Source organism: Corvus hawaiiensis, chromosome 1 (genome assembly GCF_020740725.1).
Source record: "Corvus hawaiiensis isolate bCorHaw1 chromosome 1, bCorHaw1.pri.cur, whole genome shotgun sequence".
Taxonomy (NCBI): Eukaryota; Metazoa; Chordata; class Aves; order Passeriformes; family Corvidae; genus Corvus; species Corvus hawaiiensis.
Window position 1 is genome coordinate 85382113 of NC_063213.1, and position 21244 is coordinate 85403356.

The following is a 21244-nucleotide window of genomic DNA, read 5'->3' on the forward strand; positions in this document are numbered from 1 at the left end:
GTAATTGTTTAAAAAATTAATGCTTTAAAAGAAAAACAAAGGAAAAATTTAAACAGCCCCTGAAGGCACATGGCATGAAAGACTTCTACATACAGCAGAAGTATCAGCTAGTGATACATCAAAACCTTATTGGCTTGAACCATTTTTTGTTTTTCTAACTACCATTGGGCTTCAGTGTACTGCGTTTAGCTGTTATTTGAAAAATTTTTACCTTGCACTAGTTTTATGTGTGAGTTAATCATCATCCTGTTTTTCAGCTTTTTCCCATGCAGTGACTTAGTGATGTTTAGATTACTTTGGCTTGAAGATGAGTAATGAAAAATTAAAGGGGCAAAATAAATGTGTGCTTAGTCAAATTGCACCTGTTACTAGAATGAAGATATTTTTTGTCTTTATACAGCTGGACTCTAACAAAATATGACTGTGTTCAATTAAGTGGTGCCCCAGAGAGTCAAGCTAAGGCTGCCAATAATTTATATCTTTACCAAATATACTGGAAAAATTATAATTGCTGTTAGGATGAAGTTTATTTCTCTGTTTTAATTTGGAACAGCATAGATTTATTTAGACACTAATCAAATAGTGCTGATATTGTGGTTTTACTTAAGGCCCACTCACTCAGCTCTCCCCCAGTAGCATGTAGTTATGATCCAGTTTTAAGGTTCTTAGAAATGCCTCTGCCCGAATTAAGGTGCAAACGAGACCATACACCACTGACAGTAGTAAGGGTTTTATTTGATGGTAAATATGAGAGAGAGAGAGAAAGAAGTAGAAAATAGGTGGGGGGGACAGAAAGAGTGACAGGGTCAGAATAAGGAAAATATCACCACTCCGTGGATCCCAGCGATGTTCGTTGATCCTCTCCAGCTGCTCTCTCGGTGGTGAAGGTCCCCCCAAAAGGCACAGAGTCCCATGGGTGTACATGCTCAGGCTGGGTGGGCATGTCCAGCCATGTCCACCTGGGGTGGGGGTCAGTCTCTCACAGCAGACTCTGGGTCTGTTGCACCACGTGCAGCCCTGTGGGGCCAAGCCTCTCACGGGAATGTCCCGTGGATGTGCCCTGTGGGGCTGGGGCTTCCACAGCTGGGCCAGTTTGTGTTTGTTGCCTCTCACCAGAGGCTGCACCAGGCATCCAAAACCTCCTCCTTCCCCCTCAGCTGGGGGGAATCTGTGTAAACCTGGCTTGTGTGAGCTGTGCTCTCCCCCCACCCCAAACTCAGCCAGGGATAGTTGCAGCTGGTGTCTTTGGCCTTTTGTGGATGCAAACCCTTCCTTCAGCCTGAGGTGATTGAACAATGCGTTTCCCTTTATGACTTTCAGTGCAGAGTCGCACTCTTCAGGGAAGCTTCTTCGGTTGTAGCTTCTTTATAATGAGCAAAACTTTATATCAATGTTTGAGGCATGAGCTATTTTCAGTCTCTGACACATGTGAGAGACAATACTGGAAGTGATAAAACTCATGGGTTGAGATAAAATTTAATAGGTAAAAACAAAACCCACACATGCAAGCAAAGCAAAGCAAAACAAAGCAAAGCAAAGCAAGGAATTCATTCACCCTTTCCTGTGGGCAGGCAGAGGTTCAGCCATTCCCAGGAGAGTGGGGCCCCATCACGCCTAACACTGGCTTAGGAAGACAAATGTCATCACTCCAAATATCCCTCCCATTCTTCATTCTTCCCCCATTTTACATGCTGAGCATGATGCCTTATGGTATGGAATGTCCCTTTGGTCAGTCAGGGTCAGCTGTCCCACTGTGACCCGTCCCAATTCCCTGTGCCCCCCGCATTCCCTGCCATCCTCCTCACTGGTGGAGTGGGTGAGGAGCAGAAAACATATTGACTCTAGGTGCTGCTCAGCAATAGCTAAAATATCCCTGTGTTATCAACACTGTTTCCAGTACAAATCCAAAACCTACCCTCATACCAGCTACTGTGAAGAAAATTAATTCCATCCAGCACAAAACCAGCACAGCTGGCACATCTGTCAGGCACACCTGCAGAGATAAGTCATGAACAGCATCAAGTCCAGTGGAACAGCACCTTTTGCAGTGACAATGTTTTGCACCTTCACCCCCTACCCCCCCAATTTTTCTTCTTTTGCTTGAAAAGAAAAAAAGCAAAAAGACACAGTTTTTGTTCACAAACTGCCTTCCAATTCCAAAGTTAATTTTGCTAGATTGCTAAATGTTGCTTGCATCAAGAACCAAAATAAACCTAAGAATGCGTTGCCTCCTCAGGATTTTTCTTGGTCTCCCAAACTGGGCATGTTTCTAACTTAAAGCTCTACAGTTTCAATCAAAGGTGTGACTTTTTTTTCTTTTGTGAATTTAGCTGAACAGTTTTTCTCAGCAAAATGTCAGTAATCTAAAAAATTGCTGAAAGATCTAATCTAAAATCTAAACCAAGTGTATAAGCTGCAGTAACCATATACCTTACCCCAGAAGATTAGGTGTATGAACAAATTCTACTTTAGGTTTTGTATTTGGTATCTTCTGTGATGGAAATTCCACAGCAATATATAGCATTGTTGAACCAATTTCTGAACTTCAGAATGCAGAAAAACAACTACTACTTATGTTTATTCATTAGTTTTTAGTGGTTTCAAACTCTGGAAATCACTCAATGGGAGACAGTGCTTAGCTTTGCAGCTTGGTGGCTGATCTCTTTCTGTTGATTACTACGTATTTAACCTTTTTATTCATATGTGTAACAAGTGTTAACAGTGTACTCTAGAACTTGAAGTCCGTAATAAGATTTAATATTTCTTTCTAAATAAGATTTATTTTTCTTTTCACAGGGATAACACTCTACAGCCAACCATATGGAGGAGCCTTGTTGGATGAGGACAAAATGTGAGCAAACTCTTAAAATTAACAGCAGACAATTGAAACTATCAATTAAATAAGAATATATGGATTAGATGTGGTGAATTGATAGACACAATTCAGTTCTATTGAGTGAAGCATTTTTTAGTGTGGACTGTCTGTCAAGTCCACTGTTTATGCCAAAAATGGTTGCAGTATTTTGTAAAGAAAAATACTGAATTTATGCTGATTGTGTCATAACAGTTTTAAACAGGGTAACTGCTTCAAATAATTGTCAAGTGTTTAAATTTTAGTTTTCTGTAAAGGGGAAATATTTGCACAAGCTTCACTTTGCAGCTCAGACACATGCTGTGCTCTCTAACTCGCCTATAGTTTTGTAACTTAATGCATCTTGTTCCTGTTCTTTAATTAGATGTTGACAGTGTAGAGATATTGTGTCCCTGCTCACTGTAGGGTCTTGGAACTAGATGATCTTTAAGGTTCCTTACAACCCAAACCATTCTGTGATTCTATGGTGCTTTCAATCAGGATTAAGGTCCTAGTGTCAAGTGTTTTTGTAAGAAGTTGGCTTAAAAAATGCTAGCATTTGAGGGGTTTTTCCCCATTGTGTTTTCATGACACTCTTTTGCTTTTTACCCCAGAATGGAGAATGTTCGTCAGTGTGGGGTAGCGCTGTGTATCATGCTGGGTTTCTCTATCCTTACTGCATCCATTGGAAGTGCCATAGTGAAAGACAGAGTATCTGGGACAAAACGCTTGCAACACATCACAGGCCTGGGTTACAAAACTTACTGGCTTGCTAACTTCTGCTGTGATATGGTATGTATTATGTGGGGCAGAATAAGGTGTAAATTTTAGGCTAGTTTGTCATAAATGAGCAAAAGGAGATATGATCACAAGATACATGAAAAAGATTTGAATTGCGCAGTGACAGCTGTTGGCTGACATGCTAACAAACATTAAGTCACCATTCCTAATTTAATACAGGGTGGGGATTGTGTTCCTTGCTTCCCAAAGCTGAATTGTAAATTATTTGCTACCTTTAGCTATGTATACTATTTTACAGTTAAAAGGAAGTTGGCTAATCAGCCTAGACAGAAAGAATGTTCCACTCATAGGAGGAATTTCCATGCTTTGAATTTTGCCATGCACTGACAAAACCTTTCAAGTTAGTGGAGAAAACTGAAAGTACTAGTCAGATACTTTAAGGGATAATTATGTTATCTGTTGTTGTGGATAATATGAGATATTTATAATCGGTACCTTTTATTTGTGGTGAGTACTGGAACTGACATCTTAAGGAAGTGGTGGCGTCACCATCCCTGGAGGTATTTAAAAGACATATAGATATGGCACTGAGGGACATGGTTTAGTGGTGGACTTGGCAGTGCTGGATTAATGGTTGGACCTGATGTTCTTAAAGTCCTTTCCAACCTTTAGGTTGGATTCTATGACATCCTGGTCAGGAACAGAAATTTTTGGAATACTGTTTTCGTTTAGACTATTCTAATTCTAAAACATTAGATCTTCACCCATCCATACTTGAAATCAGAATTTTCACACTTGAGCAATCTTGAAGTAAGAGCACATTTTTCCAAAAGTTATTTACTTGGCCAGTCAATCTTCGTATTTCTTTTTGCTGCTGCTTCAGATAAGAAGGCTTGCTTAAAAACTCAGTCCTTCATCATTCGGTTTCTCCTTGTGAGCAAAGTCAACTCCTCATTATTTTCTGCCAATCTCTCAAAATATTCTCACAAATTCAACACAGTGCTGCATGATCAATTATGATCTGGGAAAGAACAGACACTGCTTTAAATGCTAATTGTGCTGCAGATCATTTAGGGACACTGAACATGTGAATATATGAACTGTCAAATTTTTTACGTATTTTAAGTAGTATAGGCTGTGTCCTGTATTACTGGTAGCAGAATCTTTACTAGGCCTGCAGAAGTATTTGATTTATGAAATTGCTCTCATGAGGATCAGGCTGTTCTTGCTGTATTTATAGGCATGAATGATATTCATTACTATGTTCAACAAATGGAAAAAGTGTAAGTGCTAAGAAAATTTAGAGAAATAGAGAAATTTTGTTCAGATTAAGCTTGTGTCACTAGAGGGGCTAAATTAAAATTGTTTTGTTGTACATGCATGACTTCTGTAATACACCATGATTTCAGGGTAAGATTTCCAATAGGATTTGATTTTAAAGTTATTTATTTATTTCTAGACAGTAGCCCCAGATTGTTGAAACATACTGGGACTCAAATGCTTTGTGACTTCTCTACAATGTTTTTAACAGCTTCAGGATAACTGAAACATAAATCTGTGGGTGGTATGTTATGATATTTGTGTATGGCAAAGAAAAGGTACTCTGTGAATAAGATGAGAATATTGAATCCGTCTACATTTTACTCCATTGCCCTTCTATTAAAAATGAAAAAATGTTTTCCCAGTAGCAAAGAGGTGATGGCCTCTGGTTTCACTTGGAACAGATTTTCATTGTACTTCGTTATGAAAGTCTAATTTTACTAGTATGTTGTTCTACACTGAATATTTATATAGACCTTGATTTGTTGCCTCTATTGCAGTTGTATCTCAGAATCTCAGTTATATTAGGATAAAGCTAAATATTACATAAGTATAAATGGAGGCAGTCAGTGCCCTAATGAGCTCAGGTTCAGTGCACAGAGCAGGCAGACACTGAAAATGGAGCTAAGCACAGATTTTCATGTCCTGACATTTGCTATTTGCAAGCAGAACCGCTCTCTCTTGAGTACTTGGATATGAATCCCCTGTACCAATCCCACCCTGCCACCCTTCAGTGTTTAGTTGCCATTATAACAAGAGACTAAAGAGAGAAACTGCTTTACCTGTTGCATGATGGCTGTAATGCTTTTACATATTGTGTCCATTCCCAATTAAAGATGTCATTTTCTTCATCAGCACACATGGTCCTTCATTAAAATCTCTTTTAAAATTGCATCCTTATTATTCTCCTATGAATGAAGCACCAATCAGTGAAACTGCTATTTCTGAAACCAAACCTCTGTATTCACAGTGTAATTTGATGTTTTGGAGCTATGGCCCCACACAGACTCATTATCTGGAAGAGTTAGCTTGTTAAATGGATGTATTGGAAAGGTCAATAGAAATAGGATTATAGGGGATATTCTGTAGTCAGATTTTATCTTGTCAGGCTGTTTCATGTGTACGGGGTAGTTTCACAGCAAGTATAGAGTCAAATCTCCAAGCTATTCTGACTATTTCTTCCTAATTTATAGTATAATTGTATTGCAAGTATGGAAAAGTTAATTTTTAAAACCCTTCTATGCAAATTAGGTAAGATCAGTAAGAGATGCTCACCTACTCAGTGCTTTTTTTCCTTCTGTTTCTAGGTGTTTTACATGGTTCCAGTCACCCTGTGTGTTGGTGTTATTAGTGCCTTCCAGCTATCAGCCTTCACTTTCCAAAAGAACTTGGCAGCCACTGTTCTCCTGCTGATACTCTTTGGGTATGTGATTGGAAATGTTACTATGGAATTACAGCTTCTAAGAAACAAACATAAATCTTCAGATGTAGTTTGCACCTGCTGCTGGATGCATGGTTTTCTGTCTTTGTAAACAATTATGATTCAGCGAAATAAAAGGAAAAAACAGGCTGAAACGTGAGTTTGAAAGTTAAACACAAAAAGTGGGTGGAGATTTATGCATTAAAAAAAAAAAAAAAGGAGTGGAAATGTCTCAGAAGATACTCAGCCTGTATAACTGTATAACAGTAATTTGCTGTTAGAAATTGATTGTATGTTATCTTCCAGAAGGAATATTCCAGAGGGAATATTAACATAGGTCAGAATTTCAGAATTTCAGTGCTTAGCTGTGCAGAATATCATCAAGAAGGTCACAAACGGCTTTTATTACAGCTCAAACCGTTTTCTGTAATTCTACATAGCTCCAGGAGTTTATATTTCCAATGAGAAGTCTGTCCAATGTGAAGTACCAGGCTGGTCAGAGATTTGTCTCCAAACAGTGCTGTGAGAGAGGAAAGTTCTACCATGCTACTCTCTTGCTTAGCTTCACATCAAAAAAAACCAAACAACCCAACCAAAAACCCAACCCTGTTATAGAAGGTTAAAATAGCTGGTTAAAGAGAGGATTGATACCTCTATAAAAATAAGTTTGTTGAGCCCTGGGATCAATCAAATGAATAGTGTATTCTATTCCTTTAGCTCTTCCCATGTGCTGTCTAAGGTGATGTGAGAAATGCTGAAGATGAATTGTTAAAGGAAAAAGCTTCTGAAAAGTTCATTCCTTATTTCAAGTAACTAATTGTTGCTACACTTGTCAGGGAGGATGCATATCTTACATGACAGCTGCTTCATGACAGAATCATAGGGAAGGAAAAAAGAAAGGACCTTCTGCAAGATCAGGACATGTTCGATTCCAGGAAGAGTCTCAGATAAATCCTTCAAAAAACCCCCCAATTTGCTATGTTGCACCTTGAAACTCTTTTCAAGGTTTTGTGCCTTCAGTAACTCATTTTTTTTTGAAAACTGTTTAGGAATCCTCAAAGCTGGACCTTTTCTTGGAAATTCTAGCCTAAGTTTATTCAGAATCATACTTCATAATTATCCTTCATCAAACGCCTTTTGCAAGCCAAAAGAAGCAAAGTCCTCTCTTGCAAAACCTTCCAAATTCCTTGGATAATTCTATTTATCATTTTTCCTTATAACTCCAGTTTGAGCTCATCTTTCCTGGACGTGAATGGCCAAACTAGTATGAAATATTTTAGAGGTCATGATGCCAGGATGTTGTAAATAAATTGTATGAAACATCCAAAATTCATAATTTTCTCTGTGTCACTCTTTTGTGCCACTCTCACTTCCTTTCTTCAGCACTTCCATCAAGTGTTTCCTTCAAGTTAAAGGCACAAATTCTAACCAGTCTTAGTGCAAAGATTTCACACTATGAAATCTCACACCCTTTTTTTATTACCTTTACAACCATTGAACCCTTCTTGTGATCCAATTGCTGTCATCCTAGTGAGGCATAGGTATCTATAGAAATCTTAGCCAAGCAGCAACTGAAGCACACAGTACAGACCTGTATGTCTACTGAAGTCATAACAGGTTTTCTCTGGTGTGCTTTGGGCTTTGGCCCTGCCCACAGTATACTATCCAATGGCAGTTATGCTGGCATTTTTTTAACCAAAATGTTGAGTTAGACTTTGAGTATTTCAGAAAAAAAAAGTCATTGACTGAAAAGCTGGACTGTCTTATTTTGTTGACTGCAGATGCAGCTTAATAAACTCAATATAATCCCTCCTGTACTGTTCATCTTTGGCTGACTTAACAGATGTTGCAGTGATTTTTAACTAGAAAATCTATGTATTCAATGTGTATTAACATATATTAAAGATCCAATAGCTGTCAGTGTAAGTTTAACACGTCTCAAGGACACTGATAAAATTCAGAGTTGCCACTCTTCCTAATCTACCCTTTATTCAGCCTAACTACACTGGAAATGTGATGAAGCCTGCTGTGGCCATTTTATTTTTCCCCAGTACTGTGCATGTAATCCTCATTCATCTGCATGCTGCCATCATCTGCATTTTTTTCCTTTTAAAATGTTTTTTTCTCTTCAGGGTACACTTGTGTGGATTTTCTGATCCAGAATAAAGATAAAAATAGCACAGTTATAGAAAAAAGTTAAAGAGAAGAGGGTGTTCTTGAAAGAATAATCACGTTTCTTAGTGTGCTACTTTAAAAGTGGTTTCCTTTAAAAATATAATGGTCTCTTAACTAAACTACATTTTTTTCTCTTTTAGTTGATAGCAGAGGTGTTTCCTAGTCCGAACGCTTAAGCAGTTTTTTCCAAAATGTTCTGTCTTTTACACTTAGAAAATACTAAATTGCAACTGCAGCAGAAGGAAAAGAAAGAGGATAGAAATGTAGGTGTGACTGGCCTCTACTTTAAAGGCTGTATTTGAACATCATGTAACTTTAGTATTCTGAAAGTTTTACTCATTTCTTAGCAGCTATAAGCAAACAAATCAAATTTTGCTTTCATTTACAGCAGAGTAACAGCACTGTAAATCATGTCTCTTTCCTGAGCTGTTTCCAAGGATGGACTTGTATTTATGATATTGTAATTCTGAGAACAGTGATTTTGGTATGTGCATGAAGGGAAGAAAAGATTGGGTGATTAAGACTGGCAACAGGATGCTGAAAAGTACAGTGTGATCTTGAATACTTACAATCCTCATTTGAGACCCAAACATTGAGTCATTTAACCTTTTTTTTCCTGTAAACTGAGGATAACATCATTATTACTTCCCAGCAGGGTTTGCAAGTTTGTTTTTTAAGGTAAAAGATTTTGGCATTCTCCAATGCAATAAGAAAGTACAAAATACTGAATTCAAAAGGGGCTTTTATGACTTATAATCTAAACTACACTTTAAGGCAGTGAAGAAGTGAATTCACAGGTTTTTGGCTAGTTGCTCTTGCATGCAGCTCACTACTAAACCAGTTATGCATATTAATATTATATAAGTGTTTATAAATACACTACATATGTACTTATCATTGTGCAATAGAGTATGCTGATAGCTCCTGCAGTCTATATATTGCTTGTTTGATAGATATATCTTGTGCTATGATGAATGGAAAATAAATTTTCTTTATGTAATATGCATGCTCCAAATGCCCAGACCTTGTTTTAGTCTTTGTAAAGATCTCTTTATAAAACATGTGAGTACTCCGTTCTGGATAGGCATCACTTGGCTTGTCAGAATGGAGGGTGCCTTCCTCCTTCTTTTAAAGATTCTCATGGAAGGTGATGTAGCTATGGACATGCTGTCTTATCCTCATTGTGCTGTGCACTCATTTTGATAGCTATTACTCTACTAACTGACAACCTGGTTTAGGTAATAACATGGTCTCTAGGTTTTTTCCATTCTAACTTATCACTGGCACAAATATTAGTTCCAGTTCAAAGATCATTGTTTTTTCTTCTTTTTCTTTCTCTTTCTTTGCTCACTATCTCCTTCTTCTTTTGTTCTTTTTTTTCTTTCTATGAAAGCCTCTCAGAAAAGATAACTGCTCAGCATTCATGATTTAAGCTTTAAATACTTGGTTTTAATTCCTTCTCTGTGTAAGAGGCTTGATAAGGTGCATGGGTTTGCAGTCATTCAGAAATCAGGATTGTGAGCTGTCTGGAACAGTAAAAGTAAATATCTGATATAGGCAAAAATGAATCATAACATGGTAGTAAATATGTGTACATCTATGGAACTATAAGCTAATTTGTTAAGGAACACTTATCCCAAATTTGTCCTTTTTTAAATCAATTGTTCAGAAGAGTTTTTTGTCTATCTTAAAAATAAGGAACAATAATTGTGGTTTTATTCCAATGTGATAACTGACTTTTTTTGCGGGGGAGAGGGGTGAGGCAAAAACATAACTTATTTGTGACAGTTTTGTTTCTTTAAACTTTCAGGTATGCAACTTTACCTTGGATGTATCTTGCATCCAGATTCTTCTCAAGTTCAGATGTAGCTTTTATTTCTTACATCTCCTTAAATTTTGTGTTTGGCCTGTGTACCATGCTGGTGACTCTCTTACCTCGCTTGTTAGCTATAATTTCCAAAGTGCAGGTCAGTATAAAACCTTTGGTTTATCTTTTTCATAACTGAGATGTGTACACACACGTACATGCATGTATATATGTGAAAAAGTATATTTGCCTGTTTATATATTTGTACCGATAAGATTTTTCCAGTAGAAAAACATAAGGTTTTTAAACATTCATGATTTTTCTCTCCTAGAATATACCGTATTGACTGTTACCATCTTGAATTTTAACTTGTCTATAACTCAAAAAAGCATGCTATAATAATGGGAAAACAGTGTTAATTGAAACTTTGACATTTTCTAGATCATTAAGTTGTAATTGGCACATAATGGGAGCTGTTCTGGTCCATTAAATAGATTATATGCACTGTAAAATGTGTTTGAATAATATTGACATAAGAGATAAGCTGCATATTCCTAGGATCACTAATGCACTGTATGAATAGTAATTCATACAGTTCATTCTCACTACATGTATGTGATTTTAATTAGTCATAATGGTGTTTAAACCACTTGATGGAAAGGAGTTCCAAAATGAGTATGACTCTCCATTCAGGAGAGACAACCTCCATTTATACAGGTCAAAATCTCGATGTTTGAAGGAAAATCTGGATTATGTGTCATGAAAGTGTGTAAGCAGATGCAGTATTCACTTGGGTTTAAGTTGGTGATTCAGATTTGATAGTATTCAAATATTAAAAGGTTAAGGAAATAGAAGGATCATGGGTACATGTGTTTCGATACCATCTGTGAATTTCAACTAAGACTAGAATGCCATGGCTGTAGAAATTCTAAAATGCAATATGATATGAACCCTGTCCCAAAAATAGTTCACAATATGCACTTTAGAATTCAGTTTACCATGAGTGAGATTTGAATGCTGCGTCCAGTTTTGCAAGTGTTCTCATTAGGCTGTTGGAGAAAACTAATTTTTTTCCTTTTTTTTATTCTCCTCCCTCCTTGCTGCATACAGAGTTTTCAGAACATCTACAATATCCTCAAATGGGCATTCATCATATTCCCACAGTTCTGCCTAGGCCAGGGTTTAATAGAGCTTTCGTACAATCAGATCAAGTTTGACCTGACCAGGAACTTTGGAATAGATTCTTATGTGAGCCCCTTTGAAATGGATTTCCTGGGCTGGATTTTTGTGGAAATGGCCCTTCAGGGAACACTGCTACTTCTTTTACGTCTTTTCCTTCATTGGGACCTCCTCCAGAAACCAAGGTGTGTTACCATTTGTATTCTGCCACAATGGGCACTGAATTAATTTTTAGAGCAAGAAAATGGTGTGTTCCTTTGAACACCTAAAGAGAAATACTTCTGATAATGTGGTGTACCTGAATTAATGCAGACTACAGAAAAAATACAAGTAGTTGTTTTTCCCTTGAATTCTGATGAGAACTGATCACCAAGTGCTAAGGCATTACAGCCAGGAAAACAGGAGTTATAGAGCGCAGCAATGACCAATTTGCCATGTATCACTTATTATCATGTTCTGTTGTAGGGGTCCTTGTTCAGTTAACAGCATGGACAGCCCTTCAGAAGATGTTGATGTAGAAATGGAGCGTCAGCGACTCTTTGGTGGGAGAACTGGTAATGATGTCCTACTTCTCTACAACCTCAGGAAGTGTTATGGAGGTTTCAGTAAGAAGAACACAGCTGTGGAAAACATAAGCTTGGGCATACCGAGGGGAGAGGTAAAGGGGTCTTTCTTTTTCCCCTTTTATAAAGGAACACTTTAGTCTGAGCAATTGTTGAGACATAGTCAGTGTGTGTACAGTGAAAGATCTGTTGATAGCAGCAGAAAAATTTCAGTTGTAGTAATTTCTGAAAATCAGTAACTGGATAAAAGCAGAAACTCTGGTGGTGCTGAAGAAGTGACTGTTCATTTGTTTTTTGGGTTAAACTTTAATCAGAGACTTGAGTTTTTTACTTCTTGCTTATTTTTACCAATTTACAGTAATACCGGCTAACATAAAAAGCAAGTAAGGTAGCATAGCAGTTCAAAGAGAAAACAGAATACCCAACTCAATAGCAAACCATGGACTGAATCCTGAATTTGTCACCACAGCACACTTTTAGTTCCCATGCTGAAATCATCACAGTATGTTTGAATATAGCATATACATACAAACTATTTCAATAAATTGAAATTTAGTGCTGAACAAATTTTTATTTGTGTTTGGGGTTTTTTTTCATCATTTTGATGGTTTGGGGAATTACAGAAATTAATTTCTAAGCTACTGAGAAAGAAAAGACTTTTCTTGGTTGCTAATATAATATCGGAAGATCTGAGAAACTTGCACATGGCAGCACAGGTCCAGTGATGTCCTGCTACTTGCTGATTAGCTGTTGGGTAACTGAGGCAACCAGGAGGATGTTATTGCTGGTTAAAGCCTATCTATCAATAAAAAAGTTCATGAAAAAGGTATTTCAAAATCATAAAGGGCTATGTGTAGACTTAATATGAACGCTATCCTAGCTTAAGCATAAAGTTATTGTAGCTAGGGGCCTGAAATAAGTGTTCAAATGAGTGTGTCTCTTGGATGTTTGTTGTTCACTTGTACAGAGCGAAGCAGCTCATGCAAAGCTGGGAAATATTGACTCTGTGGACTGATAGCCAGGGTTTGGAAACAGGACCTAAACCCTCCTGTTCAAATGTAGCATTTACTAATAATATGGATAAATGATGAATTTATTTGCTGGGAAGGGTTTTAAGTGGAGGGCTAGAATCCTAAATAAGTCACTTTTAGTAATTAGGGGGTAATCAAAATATTATGTATATGGGTTTTTTTAAACCGATTTTCTGTGGGAAAGGGAATTTGCACACACTTTATATCCATATACAGTTTCTTACAGACATATTATAGGAAATATGGAAAGGGGGGAAATTTGAAGGTGTAATGTTTCTGATTTTTTTCAGTATAGCATATTGATTGCCTTTTGGTGTTTTTTTTTTTTTTTTTTTTTTTTTTAATATGTATCTCTGATAGTGTTTTGGACTCCTTGGAACAAATGGAGCTGGGAAAAGCACAACATTTAAGATGCTGACTGGAGATATCACCCCATCTGCAGGACGTGCTGTTATCAGGACTCCTACTGGGTAAATAATGCAGGGTTTGATCAGAATAGTGCTAATTGATAATGTACATGATCAAAGACTCAGCACATCTTCAGTCCTTTATACTGTACTCTAGGGACCTATTTTGTTCCCTTTTAAATGTATACTGCTTTGTTGCTGTTAAGTCGCTGTGGAAAAGCATTTTAGAATTATTTAATTCTGTTTGACAGCTCTGTTAGTTGAGAATAAACTTGTCTGGTAGCAAAAGAGAAACTCTAAGAAGACTTAACATACATCCTTTTAAAACTTAAAAAAAATTGTAACATATGTTAAGATGCATGGACGTATATCCCCCATACTAGTACTGCACTGAAAGTTTTCCAGGCTTAGGCAGATGAGCAGTGCTTCAAGTGCATAATTTGAAAATATTTTCTTACACTTATGTACTTCAGAGTCATTAATTAATTACTTGATCAATATGGTATATAATTAGGATAAGAGGTGTTGGTGAAATTTATCATTCTGATGGAGTGATAAATGTATAATGGACTTTGGGTTAGATGTAACCAATAATTATAATTTTTCCCAGCAAAACTGGAGGGGAAGTAAAGTTATTTTTTTTTTTAGTCAGTAGTAAATATATATATACATATATATAAATGGATTCTGGGCTCTTTTTTCTAAATGATGTAGATTTTGAAATATTTTTTTGGACAAGGACAGGTCAAGAGTTTAATTAAGAATTTTTTAAAGGAAGCATTTTTGAATTTTCAAAATGTCAAGTTACATTTTTTTTGGTTTAGAAATAAAATTCTTTCATAGGTCAGTATTTCCTCAATTCTTTACAAAGATAATGATTATCAGATTTAGCTTCAAAGAATAAGTAGTTTCAATCATTGCAAAATTCAGTTTTCTGGAAAATTTGCACTTTTGAAATCTACAATATCACCACTATCAAACATAATTTTACTTCAGTGTGTTTTTTCATTATCTTTCATAGCAAACCATAAAAAAATATTAATCATAAAGCAGGAATGATTTAAAAAAAGCAAGCAGATTTTGGAAAAATTATTCTTAAGAGAAGAAGAAAGGGTGTGAGTGAGGCTTTAAAATGGTTAGACTTTTAGATGGTTGTTTTCATTTACAATTTTTCAAACATTTCAGTTTTTATAATTTTCTGTCTTAAACAGAAGACGAAATTTTTCAGACACTAAGCAAAATTAAAAATAACAGAAGTGATTTAAAATTAGGTAAAAATCAACATTTGTTATTCTTTGGAACTGATGGAAGGCTTTGTACCAGGATATGATGGAGACCAGAAGTTTATAGCATGAGTCTGAAGAGAATTTGAGATCTAGAGAAATAAAATAATCTGTAATTTTTTTTTTATAAAATATTGCCATCAGGGCAGTATTTAAGCTCACAAGTTTTTTAGTCTCTGAGGAGTATTTTGCTGTAGATTTTAATGGGACTTGCCTTGGGTCCCACCTGTGCATTCATGGATCACTAATGGCTGTCCCTGCACAGTGTGGTCCCAGGTCTGTATTTGGGAAAATGATTTGATCTGGTGTGACAATTCCAAAATTTTAACATCTATTTGAAAGCAAATATAAAGTTATAAGAATATAATTAATTTATTATATATTGACACTTACAGGATGTTTTCTGACTACAGATATTTTTTTAGAACTTCCTAAGATAATTTTTGTGAAAAAAATTTTAAAAAATTTAAAAATGCCTGTGTTCCTTTCAGGGGTCTTGTCATTATGTACCTGTGGTTAAACAGACAAAACTGCTTATGAGGTCAACTTTAGTGTGTTACTGGCTTTTGACAATAGTATAAATGTTGCCCCTGGACATTATGTGTGTCACTTTCATTCCCCATACTGTGTTTTATAAATCCAACATGAAAGCATATATTAAGGTGCAATGTTATTTACCATATACTAAAACATAGATAATGATATTTGACACATTTAGGAAGCTTGAGAGAAAGCCTGAGACAAATGAATTTCAGTGTATCAAATACCCTTGACAACATTAATTATCACCTTTTGTTATGGTGGTGTCAATCGAGTTTATGGACTTTTTGTGTTTGCAGTGGCTGAAGTGAGGGTAAAACCCATATTCCCAAGTTTTCAAAACTTTAATTCAAGAAGGTGACCTTAAGCAAAAGCTGCTGTTATACAGTAGCTAAACTTAGAGAAAAAATTCAAGGCTGTGAGAAGAAATTTATGTCCCTCCTGACTTTGTTCCTTGCTTCATATTTTTGAAACTGCCTTTGAGCAGATAGTGGTGCACTGTGTTGCTGTACTCCTGAAAATCACTAAGGGGCAAGTTGTTGGCTATTCCAGAGGTGAGATGGAAACCACAACAGGTCTGGGGAACCCTTCCTCAGCAGCTGAAGAATGACTAAAATTACTCATCGCAGGGACTTTTAGGTGGATTGATTTGCATTTATGACTCAGATAAATGAAGGAAGGGGGATATTATGGTAAGAAGCCTTCTCCTTTTCTTACTCTGGTAGTGTACTCAGGAGCCTTGAGTTCCTGGCACATAGAAGAGACTACAGTCAGCAGAAGAAAGCAGCTGGTGGTCACAGCTGCAGAACATTTGTTGGTCAGCAGAATTAGATTTTTTTTTTTAAATTTACATAATGAAGGAGTTTCCATGAAAACATTACCTCTGATAGCTATTCCTGATGAATAATTAGGCAGCAGCTTAGATGTAGATCCCTGGAAGGAACACATCTTTTGTCCTCTGTCACCACAAAAGGACCAGATACTGTAGTCTGCTGGATCCTTCACAAAATCATAAAATATTTTGGGTTGGAAGGGACCTTAAAGATCATCTAGTTCCAATCCCTGTCCACGGGCAGGGACACTTTCCACTAGGCCAGCTTAATCAAAGCCACATCCAACATTGAACACTTCCAGGGATGGGGCATCCATGTCTTCTCAGGGCAATCTGTTCCAGTGTCTCACCACCCTCACAGTAAAGAATTTCTTCCTATCAACTATCTAACCCTACCTTCATGATCAAATAATTAATTATGTAAAATAATTATTAAAAATAATGGAGATCCTAACTAATTTTACTCCATGCAGAAAATCCTTAATTCATAACAGTTCCTGTTTCCTTGAATAACTATGCTTGAAAGCTTCTCGTTTAAGACAAATAAACAAACAAACAAACAAAAAAACCCCAAAAAATCCATGCATCCATTTTCCTGATTGCTACTGAATTTAAAATGAAGTCAGGAGTGGTTTTTTGAGGCAGGTGCACTGAAAATGGCCTCGATTTTTTTTGAAAATTATTGCACCTTGGAACAACATGAATTCTAGAAATGGAAGATGGGATTTTTCAAAGGTACAAACTGAATGCAAAGTACAATTTTTGGAAGGTCAACCTAAAATATCTTGGAACTGCATGGGGTTATAGAGAAAGAGCCTCACACACCAATAATCAACTTGCTGCTATAGTCTCAAAGAAATTTAAAAAAAATATATTTCTGAGCAGTAACTTCCTTTTTAACAGGGCATAGGAGCAGATTTACAACATCTTCAAGTACTTTTAAAAGATTTGTTGGCCTCTAGGTTGGTTGTTCGCTGAATGCTTAATACCATAAAAAAAAAAAAAAGAGGAGCTTATTCCTAAGGATCAGAGAGAGAACTGTGTCTGTTTTTGTAACAAAAGCTAACAAAATCCATAGAAGCTAGGTATTATGCATGTTGGTTTTCAGTATCACTGGGATTCATAAATAAGGGTGTCTATAAGTGGGAATGAAGCCAACTTCATTTTTTCTGCAAATTGGTGTTTCCTGACCTTCTTCTTGATGGGGAAATGCTTTTCAGGAAGAAGAGTTTTCTGATCTGTTTTAATTAAGGTTTTCTCTTTTTGATGCACTACAAATTAAGTAGATATTTTAAATTCACTATGTGCCTGAACTTTATATCCTACCATTTGTGTGACCAATGCACATTTATAACATACAAGCTGAGCAGTCTACAAAAAACCTGTTTTTTAAAAATTTTCAAATCCCTCTGCAGAAAATGTTTTAGGCAACTTATACATAACATTTGGAGGCCCATTCTAGTTGTTACCTTTATGTAATAAAAATAGTCCAGTCAGAGAAATAATAGGAATTTGTCACCAACCACAGCCAATCTTGTGAAGATGATGCCATTCACAGGGGATTTTACCTTTTTATTATTTTGTGTAGCTCATTAATATTGCTGTTGTCAGTGACGTCTCTGTGTAAATGAAACAGAGAAGTAATTAGCTTCTAGAGACTGTGTCTTCATTTTAGGCATATTTGCCACCCCAATATTAAAGAGTGCCAAAGGAGCAAACAGTATTGAAACAATTACTTCAGAAGGCTTAGAAATAAAAGAGTGATAGCGAAGTACTGGCATTACCTTTCATAAGGGGCAGAAATATCAAAAGCAAAAAGGATAATTACTAGAAAGTATATTATTTTCTTAACATTTGTTTAATTGTATTTATAAAGTATGGTGTTACAAGACATTAAGAGACTGACAGACTTTCAAAGAGTTGTGAAGCTTAAATATGTTTAATAATTAACTGCATGGTCTGCTTGACATTTAGAAGAGTTCTTTGTGTTCTCTGTAGCACAGCTGTTGCTCTAAAAGAGTAAAAATGGACTAAAATTTTCTCATGCTTGGCTCTACTGCCATAACTAGATTACCACCAGTGTGGAAACTGTCTAAATGAAAGGGAGTGTATGAAACTGTAAATATTTTTGTAGTTACTTTTTCTGTCAAACAGCTTGAAGAAGTAAGGTCTGCATTAAATATGTACAAAGCAAAGCTGACACTTAACAAAGTGGTAAAACAAAGGAGAACAGAGTGAGTCTTCATAGTCTTTGAATGTCTGCTGGGGTAATGTATCAGCAGATACCGTACATCTGTTCCACTTTTTTGTGTGTGTGTACATTGGCCAAGCTTTGTTTTCTTCTGCTTTGTATACTTGTGTTTAAGCCCTCTTTAGTGACTCTGTCATAAAACCTCCCTCAAGTAAGGAGAGATAAACACAGCTTTGAAGAGAAAGTGTCAAAATCCTTTAAGCGTCATGTCAAGGTCGATGGAAAATAATGAATAATGGGACTGGTGATTTGTTTGCTTTTGGGTGCCCTCTATTTTGCAGACTTTCCTGTTGTGCTTTGCTGAATAGAGCTGACTTTAAGTTCTTATTTAGAGTGTAGTAGGATGCATATGCAAAAAAATAGATAAACCAGGTGACATCTCGTTCATAAGTTGCCCCATCAAGGACTGAAGCATTTGGCAGTCTTCCTCATGTAATTAATTTATCTCCCATGAATTTTCATCTTCCTTCTGCACAGAGGTCCTCCATGACAGCAACTCCCTATGCTATTTGAATTGTGTCAGTCATCTCAACTGTTGGATTACAGAGTCATAGGACCAAAGAACTGCTATACAAAGAGAGAAAAGTAAAATATTTCTTTATAGCTAGAACTCGGACTCTTTTGATAGGTATGATATTCAGCTTGATAAATAATTAAAAATGTAATTCAAATAGCTTAACTTGAAAGGAAGAATAAATTTACATCAACATAATGGCTGAAATGTCTGGTTTTACACTGTATATCAGTATAATTAGTCTAATTATAATGAAGCTATAGTTACATTAATTATATTTTAACCTTGATTTTTTATAATGTTAATTGAACATCAGTATGCACTGAATTGAATGTGCAGTTATGAGTACAATGAAATGTCTAAGTCCTTTTGTAATTTGTAAATTTATATTTCATTTTGACTAATTAATGGAATTTATCTCTCTGCAGAAGCAGATATATATATGTGGTATTGTAAGTACCATGTATATCACTGCATTTAATTGCATTCAAAAACTGCAGAAAAAGCATATAAAAGTGAAACAAAGTGCACAGTGGAGCCAAGAGCGAAACAACTTTTCCCAAAACAGCTGTAAGACTGATATCAAGGGTACTAAATTGCCCCTGGAAACCCAACACTGATGTTTACCTTTGAATGCCAGCTCACAACCACCTATAAGGAACATTTCTGGTAACCATTGTAACAAACAGGATCCAAATCTAGTTCTGCAATAGCCAGTCTGGCCTTCTAGAAACTGCAGGTCCAGTTTATACAGGAGAAGGCAACAAGTTTTGTCCAAGATCATATTCACTCATCCAAGTGGTTATGTTTCTTTTCAGAGTCAGCAAAGGCTTTTTGACTGGAGTGCCCCATGCCACCCCCATATAACCTTCAGAGCTGTAATCAGATTGCAGGGATTTCTTTAAGAACTCAGAATAAATAGGTTAATGTAAAAAGCCTTTAAATGATCAGTGGAGGAACAACTTTGAATGAAAAACTTTAAACACTCTGATTTTAATTTATGATCCCAGTAACTTGAAAGTCTGGCAAGTTTCTTTCCTCAATAGTACAAAACTGTGAGATGAGCATTTCATACTGAGGAAAGTCTTATTGAGTCCTGGATGTTTTCTCAGGATGTCTTGCACCAAAATATCATGATTCTCACCAAAGTACTTAGACAGGGATGGAATACAAAATCTTCCATGCTTCAAGTGCTAGACTCTGCTATTTTTCTTGAGGATGCCAGATGTTCTGTTGACCATTTCCAAATGAGTTCTAGAAATGCAATTCTGCAACTTTAAAACTATATTTAAAATATAAAGATTTCTGGAAATATTCTGGTGATGTCATTTGTTGCAGCTGTTCACTCTGAAGGAGAACTTAACTAGCAAGGAGAAGTACTGATTTAAGGATGTAGTCTAAAAATGAAGGAGAAAATATGTTCTATGCCTTAACTTGATGAGATGATGTAACCAAAATTACTAAGAGAATTTAAAGATAACAAGTACAGTGTTATTGTAAAGATACAGAAAGTTGTGTGTTAGTGTAAAAGCCTGTTTTCCTCCCTACAGTTTTTAGATATTACACTAGATTTCATTGTGTCTACTATACTATGGACAAAAGTCTGAGAAGGGTTGGAATCAGTATTTATATGTTCTTTCTATTTATAAAATAAGCTGATTTATTCTTCTTGTCTTGTTTTAAATGTGAAGAGTCTAATGAAAAATTCTGGCATGCTGATAATAATAGGGCAGAATACAAATGGCTGTTTTTCTTTAGCTTGAGGAAAAAAATATCAGTATTTTGCTGCATGCTAATCTATATTTCAGAAAATATTAAAAAATAATTTGATTCTGATAATAGCATATAAAATGTTTGTTAAGGAAGAAGAAGATTATGATTAGTTTAATGAATGGAATCAGAAATTAAAAAAGAAAAGGGAAAAGCATTTACAGTATATCATTTACTGAAAAGATTTTCTGGTATCATGCCATCACTAATGTTCGTTTAATTTAGGCCTGTAAAACTGAAATCTGACAGATTAACCGAATTTCAAGCAAAATCAATTTCCTAAGATGGGAGCTTGTTTTGTGTTCTGCAATACATATTATAATTAAAAATTATAATATGTTTTTCTTTCATCTATTGTTTATATATATTGTTTCTCTCTTCAGAAAAAGCTTAGGACCTTGCTAAACAAAACTGAACGATAATATCCAGAATTTAGATTTGGAAATCTACTAAGTGATGTTGATGAGGGAAGAACAGTCATTATAATGCACATTAAAAAAAAAAAAGATGTCTGATTAAAAGACAAGAATCCTAATATGGATTTTTTTTTTTTTTTGTCT

General features: G+C 35.9%; 1 protein-coding gene across 1 annotated transcript in view; it reads left to right on the forward strand.

Annotated features, from left to right (window-relative positions):
- Window positions 1–21244, forward strand: part of ABCA13 (ATP binding cassette subfamily A member 13) — a 175497-nt gene that overhangs the window by 122260 nt on the left and 31993 nt on the right. The window contains exons 42-48 of the mRNA XM_048321455.1: window positions 2797–2851; window positions 3466–3643; window positions 6220–6335; window positions 10318–10474; window positions 11425–11678; window positions 11959–12151; window positions 13448–13557. Coding sequence (XP_048177412.1) covers window positions 2797–2851; window positions 3466–3643; window positions 6220–6335; window positions 10318–10474; window positions 11425–11678; window positions 11959–12151; window positions 13448–13557 — 1063 coding nt within the window. The remainder of the gene's footprint in view (window positions 1–2796; window positions 2852–3465; window positions 3644–6219; window positions 6336–10317; window positions 10475–11424; window positions 11679–11958; window positions 12152–13447; window positions 13558–21244) is intronic.